Here is an 11846-nt window from a genome sequence, read left to right as displayed (position 1 = left end):
CAATGGGGAAAATCTGCAGCACGCAGGGGTTGCGACATAACCCTGGCACTAGGAAACTGTGACGCACAAACTGGTGGAAAGGCTTGGCTGGGACACATAGACAGAGCACCCAGCTCATTTGGATAAAATGGGGTCCTGTCATGCCGCATCAGTGACCAGCAATGGACACGGCCGTCCTTCATGCAGATACATCTCACCCATACGCATGCTCTCACACACACGCTGTCAATCTTTTCTTGTTTCACACACACACACACACACACACACAAACGCACACTCGCTCCTACTCATAGGGAAGCAGACGCCAGCCAGTCTGGGCCACGATCAGCAGTATTGTTATTAACGTTCTCCCTTGCGTGTATTAAGGCACCATGAGGACACATCCCAGCCCTATGACTGCAGGGCTCTGCTTTGTTCTTCCCCGTAACACAGGCATAATTACAACCTTAAAGAGAGTCTACCTTTCCTTTTCACCCTCTCTCTCCTGCCACACACCTCAACCTGCACCCCATTTTGTTATGATAGCTATTCAAAAGAATCCACCCTGGCAACTGTCACCTTTTAGAACGTGGCATGCAGGTGAAACTTCACTTTGATATTTTGAGGTGTATTCATTTCTAGGTCTTATGAGGCATCTATATCTGTGTATAAGGACATGGAATGTCCTTCAGTTCATTCATTTTAGAATATTTTGACTATTTTGTGGTTTGAAAATGTTTAAAACATGTTAACCAAAAAATTTGTACTCTGTTTTGTTGCTGCTTTGTTACATTTTTTGTACTAGCTGGGATCCGTGGGTCTGAAGGCTCTCTATTTTCCTTTCCTCCATTTGAGAAGGGAAATTCAAGCCGTCCCCAAGCAGGCAACTACTCGCAAGACATCTGGCATTTAGTATCTTTTGCTGTCATTTGTGAAAGTATGATTTCGCTACAGTGGTAATCTGTGGTTTTGTTGAGGCCTATTGAGCTCAAAGACCATGTCCTGTCAAAGCTTGGGCCTTGGGCCTATTGTGGCGGAGCCGCGCAGGCCTGAGGAGCGCTATCATATGGAGAGACATGACCAAAATGAGCAAGTGGCACACCGACGACACGTATTTTCAACAACATATGGAGTCCGCTGTGCTGTAATGACAGCCTTAGTTTGCGTGGGGCTTATAAAAAAGGGAGGTAATGCAATGGCGGTGCTATAGTGTAACAAAACAGGACGCAAAGTGTGAACTTTCCACAGCTGTATGATTTATTGCTGGTTTCTTTTGGACCTGAAAACGTACCAACAATGAAAATGTAGCAGTTGAAATTTCTTTGCAGACTTTTGTTTCTCATTTAGGCTTCTTTTTAAACAAATGTGAACTTATTAATATTACTTTATGGACCATGAAGAAACACTCATCATTCAGTCGAACGTGGGATGGTTGATGTTAATGCTTCATTAAATTTTATTGAATTGCATGATCATGAAAACACTACTTGGAATCAGTTGCACTAGAACTGCATCAATTTCGAAGATGAATTCTAACCTGTTTCAACATCTGATGACTCTGCCTATATATGTCTGAAGTATGTCAGACTGTATTGGGTTCAGGGTCATTGAGGAAGGTTTGAGAGTTGGCAGAAGATGAAAGCCATGCAGTTAAAGACCTGTCAAGCCTGAAAATATGGGCTTATGTCTTTGGTGCAGCATAGTCACCGCCCTTTTGCTGGACATGTTCTTGTCAATATACAGCTTTTTATTAAGACAGTAAGTCTAAACGTGCCTGGATTTACTCTACGTTTTTCTCTACATAGTCCGATCACTTAACTGTAGCTCTGCAGTGGCCATGTGAGTGATATAGTTTATGCTTGATTACATTTATGAATAATCCATAAAAATGAATTATTTATTCATTGTGTTCTCATAACCATTGCTCTTTTGTCAAATTGGTTCCCCAGTGTTCAGATTACAATATTCTCTTCAGTGTATTATTGCAGTTTCTATGAATTCAACAATTGAAGGCCACCAGGTTCCTGACTTCACAACAAATGATTTTTACACAGCACACTGATCAGAAATATGGGACCACACTCTATACCAGGTCTGCCCCAAGTATGGGGACGTGAGGACGTTTGGTTTGGCCCACTAGAAAGTTATCCTAACTCTTCCTCTCAGCCAAAAGGGGAGGACATATTTTACACTGCATAACTGAATTGCATTCTATCTTTTTATTTACATGTTTTTTGCCATTTTGGCACCTTTCAAAAGAAAAAGTTTAGGCACCCCTGCTACTATCACTTTCATTTTCTTTTTTTAATTTTCTATAGACCTGTAGACAACCACTTCCATCATTCTCCAGAAAGCACTTTCTTTCCTCAGCCAGATGGTGAATAGATTTAGCAAAGCTGCTGTTTTGCTGTCAGGGTGAAAGCAGCACTGCTTACAAAAGAATTTGACATTTATTCTAGAGTCTGTTGAGCCTTAACCATTATCTGTTAAACTCAGTTTGGCCTCTGGCTAAAACACAAGATCCAAATATTGCTTTTTGTACTCTTTATTCATGCTACATTATCCCAGGAGGACTTTAGAAGAGGGGGAGACATGTGGACACAGATAGAGACTATTAATCAATTGGGCGTTATTAACTTTTAACGCTAGACGCGTTTACAGTTTCAGCTGCAAATGTTGATTCAGCACATTTGACTTTAAACGTGGCACTTTGCAGTTTGGGTTCAGTTTAGATGCCAGAAGAAAATCTGTCAAGCTTAAAGGAGCCTAAGTGAAATATAGCATTGAAAAGAAGAAGTAAATAATTCTAGATGAACTGCAGTAAAATGAATAGTTCACCACAGTGAGATGGTTCTTTCACAAGAAATACATGCAGAACAAACTGAAAATATATTGAAATGTATTCTGCTTAGATTCTGGAATGTATATTGATATAACATATTACATTAACGTGTTGCATTTACAGATGCTGGAATTTCTGTTATTGAATTTTTCATCCTGCTATTTCTGTTTTACTTATTATTGAATCAATAATCCCTTAAATTCTGGGGAAAAGGCGCTGTTTTTTATTATTATTGATGGATATTTACGGGATGTACGTTGTTTTATCGACGTGAAAAACGTTTTAACTGCAAGTTTACAAGTCGAATTTTCTTACTGACGGAATTTTAATTTTACTACAGTATTTATTCGAAAAACATATTAGAAATATGCATTTTTGTCGTTCGATTTTTTTTCGTTTACCTTTATTTAAATTCACCTGTGTAGGAGTTTTAACTGTAGTTTATGTTTTTGTAGTTCATTGAGATCTGTATTTTTAACCGTCTTTTGTTTTATCTTCGTGTAATGCCTTCATAAGTCGTCACGTGCCTTCATAATGCGTTATGATAAATTCCATCTTTTTAAAAAAGCTTCTTACGCTGTGATGGTTGTAAAGTCCACTGTAGTCCACAGTGATGCTGGAGGGATTCAGAGCTTTACTCTCCTCTCCACAAACCTGCTAATGAGCTTAATGAGTTTTGCCCTCTGGGACGTGTGACACAGCGGACTGGGGGACCAATCAGAGCTCGCGCTCCTGTGTGTGTGAACGTGTGTGTATGTGCATCTGTGTGTGCGTATGTGTGTGTGTTCTTCTAGATGATTTTCTCTCGATTTAAGAAAAGTTTTACTCTTTTCCGCTCGTTTTAAACGGCAACCGAAAACAGATTTGGGATTTTTGCATATTTTTTTCGTTGTTTTGTGAGCTATATATTTTTTTCGCTAATCGCGATTCCTCGCTGCTCGTGCCGCTCTGTTTTTGGGATGGATTCGCTCTGAGCCCTCGTCCTCCCGCCGCCTTCATGGACTTCTCCTTTAATGATGTCTGTGGGCTTCGTGTCTGACCCTCTGGCCGCTGCCCCCCGGCCGCCCGCTTTCCTGCCTTTCTCTCCTCCGCCAGGCTCCGGATTGCCCCCCGCCGGCTACCCTGTGTCCGGACCCCCCCAGCACGAGGCGCCGTACCCGTGCGCGGTGGCCCACTACACACGGCCCCTGGGCTTCTCTTACCCCGGGCAGACCGGCGCTCCTGCCCCGCCTGCCTACATGCCCTACCAGCAGGGCAACTACAGTACAGCGCTGGGGCAGCAGAGCAGAGCAGAGCACCCGGGTGAGTACAGCTCGGAGTCCTATACCCTCACTTCACTCCTTCATTCATTCATTCATCTGTTACTGTCTGTCATCGGTATTGTCTGTTGACAATTGACAGTACACAAATTGTTATATATATATATATATAATATATATATATATATAATATATATATATATATATAAAATATACTATATTTAAATATAATTATACTAAAATTAAAACACACCATTTAAGACATTTAAATAACAAAAATTACTATTTCTAAAATATAGAAAAGCCCAGTAAAAGGAGAGCGAGCGCATGTACTCACTTTTTACTTATTAATAAATTGTAAAAGTTAAACTTGTATGCGAGAAAACGCACCTTAGTAGAAAATGCCGATTTAAACCTTTTATTTTAAATAAATACATAAAAATATAATAAATAATAATGATTGATGCTCGCGTCACCGAGTCTGCTGTTGTGATTTTATCGATCAAACAAGGAAATTCGAGCTAATGCTGAGCGTGTGTTTTTGGTGTTTGGACCCCTTCAGTAGCTTAATGCAGTGTGTGGATAGACACACTGGTGGGGGTTTGTATTCATAGCTCAGCTAAAATGCTCCATGTTGCCTTTAATTAAATTATAACAGTCCGTCCTGATTAATGCTGTGCCTATTAACGCTAATGAAACAGTCCGCATCTAGAGCCTCTTTTGCGATGGCACACAGCGCAGTGGGCCTGCAGGGATTTATTAACTTTAATCAGTATTAATTCTGTCGTGTAGCCGCTGTTGTGTATATGACAGATATAGAAGGTATACAATACAGTGTATTCCAGTAATGAACTTTTCATGACAACAGATTAGATTGTATGTCCTACCTTCGGCTGCGGGCATTAATAATACTCTGAGAGTTTTATTCCCGCTTCATAATACAAGATGAAGCTGGATGAATCACATTCATATTTAGAAAATATATATATTTTTTTGTTGATTTGAAACTCCGCTCCAAACAGACTGACCTGCATTATGCATTAGGGCACAAAAATGTTTCCAGTTATCCATCATTCAGTTAGATGAGCGTGACGTTCTAGGTTTATCTGGACATCAAAGCGTCCAGAAGCCTAACCCTTTTAAACTGTTCTCTTTTTTAAATGCGAGAGAAGCACTACACTACTATTGTATTATTTATTTAAGATAATTCAGTAGATATATTAAAATGAGCGTTTATACCCGTTAGGCCTCATGTAAACATATCTTTAGACCCATGGTTTAAGTGTATGTCTGCAGATTTTCTCTAAAATTTATATGACCTGCTGAATAAGCTTTCACTGAGAAACTGGCCTTCTGTTAGTTTTATTCTGAGCCGTATCCTGAGTGACATAAATCAGCATGCTTTTTACTGTGATCCTTTTCACTAGCTCGTAAATCAGGCTTGGGGTGTGCTTAAAAGCGCATAACCCATTTGTAGGCCGTATATTTAAGGGAATATCTCTGTCTAACTGCTGTCCTGTCTCCCATAAGGCCGCGAGCAGGCCGTGGGGGCTGAGTCTGGCGAGCTGCGTCTCGGAGGGAAAGGCAAGAAGCTCCGCAAGCCCCGTACTATCTACTCGAGCGGGCAGCTGGCGGCGCTGCAGCAGCGCTTCCAGCAGACCCAGTACTTGGCCCTGCCCGAGAGAGCTGACCTGGCCGCACAGCTTGGACTCACACAGACACAGGTACGACAAACACTGCCCTTTACCAGAGGGGTTTTATGCAGGCTAAGCCTACACTTAAATAAAAGTATTACTTGACTCAAGTAGAAGTAAAAGTAACCTAACAAAGCAGCTTGAGTAATCAAATGCAGGTCAAACTAAAACTTCTGGAGTACTAAAGTTCAGAACTGGGGCAGAGCATCTTATTACATCTGTACACCTATCAGCATGGGAGCTGACGTTTTTTGAAGGTGATATTCTTAACTTTAAAGGATGCTTTTTGTTTGGAATAAACAGCTGAAGCTCGAAAATGAGAGGTGTGAGTAACAGAAATTAGGCTGTCCATATGAATGAATTGTAAAACTGAAGTGAGTAAAAAGTAGGTTACTTTCTTTATAAATGTACTTGAGTATAAGGAAAAGGTCCATCATTTGAAACTACTCAAATAAGTATAAATCCATGGCATTTTGTAAATAAACAGATGAGCTTCCTACTTCTGCCATTTACTTCCCAAACCACAACAAGTACACTAACATTACACTCCAATAAAAGTGGCCTCAGAATATTGAGTTCATTCAAACTCCAACAGTGAATTAACATGCTGGGACATCTTAATAATATTTGGCTATTCAAACTTTAAAAAGAAAAATGTCAAAAGTATCTGTGATACTCAATATTGTAATGACCATAATGATGATTTTATTTGAAAGCCAGTAAACTGGTTGCCGTTTTTGACTTCACTGAAAGTGAATGTGTAGAATGGCAATTTAAGATGGGCCAAATTTTTCTTCCTAGCTCTGCTGCATTTGATCTAGTCCTTAGGTTTAGTGGTTTAGCGGTTTGGTTTAGTTCTTAGTGTTAAGAAGAGCGAAACCCCATATTTTGATTGTAAAGCGTCCTGAGTGTGGAAAAGGTGCTGTATAATAAAAGTGATGATGATGATTTCGTTACATGAACATACTGTAAACAAAAATGTTTTAATGTTATTACAAAATGAATAGTTGCCTTGAGTTTGTGGACATGGTAATTGACACAAGGGCAAATCTGAATTATGTGGACAGTGATAGTGTGCAGTGTGGTGTATGTTGTTTAGAAAACAGGGCCTGACTTTTCCAAGACATTATGCTTCAGCTTTGGTATAGTCTTTAGTCTAGTGGCTATAAACATGGAGTTTATTGAATTTCCCATAAGTAAGTTAACAAGAGCAAAAACAGTATTTTGTCATCTGAGCAACACTCAAATTAATCCTGATCACTTGGTGAAAGAGAAAGAGTTATGTATGTATGTATGTATGTATGTATATATGTATGTATGTATGAACAGCTAGAAAAAATGCATCGGTCTATGAGTACAGTAGTATCAGCAATCAACAGTGAGGCAATAATCTGGTTACTTTCACTGTATTGATACAATAGCAATTCAAGCAAGTATGTAAACCCAGATTGTGATGTTATCTGAATAACAGAGGAGTCTATGTTGATTTAAGTGGGACAGTTATGAGAAGGCAAAACATGTCAGCCATTAGTTACACTTCATGGAGTATTTTTACTTTTTCAAGAGTAGCTAGATTTTCCTCTATCATGCTGTGCTACTTTAGGCCTTTAGTCTTTATTCTATTGCTTGAAATATAGGCATATGAGAAACTGAAAGCGTTTGAGAGATAATAATGATAATGAGAGCTGTGTGCCATTTGATATAAGGCAGTTTAGATAACCTCAAGTAATATTTCCTTCTTCGTTTGGTTTTTCCTTCTGTGTGTGATTCCCAAGCTGGTGTCTTTGCTCTTGTCATCGCTCACGGGGCCTGATAAGTTTATTTTTGACATGACCACGTTGGAAATTTGTTGGGAATTTGAAGGTACATTTTATGGTGAGGTATTTAATGTGAATAGTCCAGATTGCTAATCAGTTAAGATTATTTGAAGCAAATTTGCAATAAGTCATTTGACTAAATGATTCATGACCCTGAACTAAACTTAAAAGCTAAAGAGCATTTTGGCAACGTTGGGTAGTGTTTTTCTGTAATTATCTTCTTGTTGCCTATTGTCTTCTGCATGGCTCATTAGGGTAAGAATCTTTAGAGTGTGAGCTACTATTTTCTCAGTGCTCAAGTGGTTATCCAGAAGACTTTTCTCTTGATTGGTTAAGCCTTGTACTTAAGAGCCCATATCCAAGTACTTACCAGTGGCTTTAACAAGTCTTTCATGGTAGTGACATAAGATAAATGGGCCTGCAGTCCATTTCTAGGGTGCATTTCGTTCCCCTGTCCAGCCATCTCTTCTAGAACGTATTTTTGCTTTATTGCGCAATATTGATGCCCTTCCTTTTTCAGAACATTCACTAGATGTTTTTTACAAGTTCGACACAAGCTTCGTACAACCTCACAAACTAATGCAATACATTAAAGCAAATTTAGGCACACGTGGCTTCGCCTCACCTCGTGTGCAATAAGCAATAGGATAAGAATAATAAGAATACAATAAGAATAGAAGCTACAGAAGAATAGCAAAAGGTGCGAGCACGCACTCACACACACATTCATTACCTTTTGACACATTTAAACTCTTCTATTGTTCTTCTATCTATCTTTTCTCCTTCTTCTCCATCTTTGCTGTGTCAAACACCCAGACACTTGCCACCCTGGGTGTGACAGGTTGTTCCTTTTTTGGCTAAATCTGTTCCACAGCTGGCTTGTTTTCTTGATTAGACCTCAGTCTTCACCAGACTGCATCAAAGCGTGCCTATGATCTGCTCAAGAAGGCAGACACTTAGGGTTTGTCACACATGGCCTTACCTTCAGATAGCCCCTACCGATCACCAGTGCAGCATAACGGATAAGCCGCTTCAAAATGAAGACCTAAGCCAAAGCGTAACAGTCATTTTTTGCCAGCCATTTTCCGTATGATCTATAAAAATGATTGTAAGCATATAAACAAATGCCACACAGCACATGGTTTGGCTCCATTAAGCCCCCCACCACCACCCAACACACATACATAACTCAAGTCTGGATTCAATCACTTCACCATAAAAGCTGTTTGGCAAACTAGTCTTTAGGAATAGAAAGAAAATCCCTTTTTCAACATGTGTTTATTAAGGCTGTTGACGGCCAAACCAATAACAGTTTGAAAAAGCCGTTACATAGAATTTGCTCATCTGAGATTATGGAAACTGTTAGGGGATTGGTGGCTCACTCTCAGAGTGTGATGTCTGGACTCCATACTCCAGTCTTTCACCCTCCAAGGTGTTGATTTCAAATGAAGAATTCCAAGAGGTCAGAAAGAACCTACTTGACTGCCAGCAAACACACGTACAGATTATAAACGTGTCTTTATGTTAGTTTATTAGACTGAGTCACTATAAGTACTTGAACCTGCAGCAATGAATAGGTGTAACATTTTCACTGATGTCATCTAAGTGTCTTAAATGTATCAAAACAAGGAGTGAAGCTAAATCTTAAATTTGATTACATGGCCCCCTTGGTGGCATATTCGATTTCTTTTGCTACTGCGTATTAAATTCATACAAAAATGATTCTCTGGCTGTGAAACAATGGAAAAAAAGCAATCATGCGTGAACCTGGTGTACATGTTTACTATGTTATTCGCCCAGAAAGCTCTCTGGGAGTTATTTCACCAACAGTGATTTTAGGTTCAGGGTTATTGTGAGACACATGCATAACGTCCCTCATAAAGCTGCAGGGCACAACAATAAGAGGGCATGCGTGTAATCAAACACAGGAGTGGCACTGAGCCCATCTCCAGCAAGGCTGCTTTATATTTAGGATTTCATTAGCACTGGCCTCAAATGGACAATGGCTCCAATTGCGTTCTCTCTTTTCATAAGCTGCAATTGCTTGATTATTAATCTTTTAGCTGGCATTTTCTGATGAAACTTTTATTTCTATCCATAATTGGGTAGTAATTAGTTCCTTTTTTCCTAGTTCCAGGTACTCAAGAAGAGTTTTAGTAGGTTTATATTTAATTTTTTTTCAAATGATAATAATAATAATATTAATATTAAATAATATTATTTCTTGTGATGTAGTATATTTGTGTGAAAAGGAAAACTTCAGTCCTTCAAAACCAGTATATATATATATATATATATATATATATATATATATATAGATATAGATATAGATTGATAGATAGATATACACATGCATATATACATATGTTGGGTTTCATTTAATTTTGCTTTGTTGGTTCAGCACCTAAACAGTTGTGAGCAACAGTTCCTGTGCTGTTATACTGCATGTACTGCGATGCTCCACTAAGGTTCATTTATAGCTATTCTACGCTCTAAGTACAGTTGTATGCAAAAGTTCGATCACCCACGGTCAAATTGCATGTCACAACTAAATTACAATTATGTTTTGTTGTTTATGTTTATAAGTGAAAATAAGTACACATCCTCTACAGACAGCACACATTTAAATGCACAATTACTGTTCATTTCCTGAATGTAATATTTTGGGGAAAAGATTGAAGTAAAATACGGCTGTGCAAAAGTTTCATTTTTTAAAACTAAATTCTGAATTATTTTCAAACTTTTGCACACGACTGTACGGAAGTAGTCTTATTGAAATTAATTAGCTATTAGTCATTAAGTAATTAGCTGATTTGTTTCCTTGTTTGTTTGATCGTTTATAGGCCATTAGTCTTATTTAAACGAATGTAGTTTATTTATTTATTTATTTATTTATTTATTTTGAACCTGTAATATTTTCGTTTGTTTTTTATTTCATTTATTTATTTATTTTGCTTTTTTCCTTCCCTTTTTGTGGTCTTACTCTGCTCCAGCTCATTTTAACCATTTCCTCACCTTTTTTTTCTCTTTGCAGGTTAAAATTTGGTTCCAAAACAAGCGCTCCAAATACAAGAAGATCATGAAGCACGGAGCGAACGGACCTGAGGGAGACCCGCACGGCCCGTGCTCGACCTCTCCGCCATGCCCCGGGCTCGCGCCTCTATGGGACGCTCCGGGCCGCGCGGGGGGTGCTTATATGAACCCTTACGCAGGGTGGTACAATAACCCCCAGCACCCAGAGCCTTTATAGTGAAAGACAGAGACGGACTGGAGGACTCTGACCTTTACCCCCCTGTAAATATGTCTGTGTGTGCATGAGCGGGCTGTGACGTGATTCCTTCATTAAGGTTGTTTGATTATTATTATTGTTATGTTTTTAATTTTGTCGATACTATAAGTCATCGGTGCTTTTTTATTTTGATTCAGACTCTTTTAAGATTTACTTTGAATAAAAGGACTGATGAAAGAATGCCAGCCATTGCCTGCCTCTTCATATGATCTAACGAAATGATTCCTGCACAGATGTTAAACTGACATTTTATTATGTGATCAGTAATATTTAATGAAATTATATTTTAGCAAATGATATGTAAATACATTGTCACCATTTTGTTAAATATAAAACACGTAAAACATTTTTAAAAATGTTTTAAAATGTTTACAAGTACATATAATTATATCGAATATATAAACATATAAACAGGGCAGAAAAGAAATCTGCAGGAAAGATAAACTCGACACAGCTTGTACACTGAGAAAATGGTTGTTTTGGCAATAATTTTGTACATATAATACATACTTCATACATTTTATTATTGTCAATTCAAAGCACCATTTTTTCAGTGTATAGTTTGAATCACTTCTATTTTTCTCCTATTTTCGCCGTTTCACTCAGTTTTCTTGCATGTTCTATATGTTTCTATTTTTAAAATCCTTCAAATTATCCGTTTTTGATCGGATCTAATTATTTTTTTCCTCACAAGATAAAGCAGCCCTCAGTGAGACGTTAGGAGCTTTGTTTGTTTGTTTGTTTGTTTGTTGTATTTGCATTAGAGTAGCTCAATATTAGTATGACGTGAGGAGTAATTATTGAAAGAGTCCTGTCTTGATTCCTACTCCAGCTGAAGCATGTAAAGCAGTCCAGATCTGTTTATTTCCCTCTGCAGAGAGTCACTGAATTCAAAGCTGAGACTGATTCTCTGACTGTGTGTTTTTCATTTGTTTATTAACCTTTAATGGCAAAAAGTTTCCAAAT

General features: G+C 38.4%; 1 protein-coding gene across 1 annotated transcript; it reads left to right on the top strand.

Annotated features, from left to right (window-relative positions):
• Positions 1-3068: 3068 nt before the first annotated feature.
• Positions 3069-11012, top strand: dlx4b (distal-less homeobox 4b). The gene is made up of 3 exons (XM_036571694.1): positions 3069-4123; positions 5611-5804; positions 10626-11012. The coding sequence occupies exons 1-3, from the start codon at positions 3835-3837 to the stop codon at positions 10839-10841; spliced, it is 699 nt and encodes a 232-aa protein (XP_036427587.1). The 5' UTR covers positions 3069-3834; the 3' UTR covers positions 10842-11012.
• Positions 11013-11846: the final 834 nt, after the last annotated feature.

This window comes from Colossoma macropomum, unplaced genomic scaffold (genome assembly GCF_904425465.1).
Source record: "Colossoma macropomum unplaced genomic scaffold, Colossoma_macropomum, whole genome shotgun sequence".
NCBI lineage: Eukaryota > Metazoa > Chordata > Actinopteri > Characiformes > Serrasalmidae > Colossoma > Colossoma macropomum.
Note: the sequence above shows the minus strand (reverse complement) of the source record. Positions and strands in the feature narration are given on the sequence as shown.

Bases quoted from the DNA above. Each gene is read 5' to 3' on its own strand.
- dlx4b (XM_036571694.1), top strand. From the start codon at position 3,835: ATGATGTCTGTGGGCTTCGTGTCTGACCCTCTGGCCGCTGCCCCCCGG. The intron at 4,124-5,610 runs GTGAGTACAGCT...GTCTCCCATAAG, and splicing joins GAGCAGAGCAGAGCACCCGG to GCCGCGAGCAGGCCGTGGGG. The intron at 5,805-10,625 runs GTACGACAAACA...TTCTCTTTGCAG, and splicing joins TTGGACTCACACAGACACAG to GTTAAAATTTGGTTCCAAAA.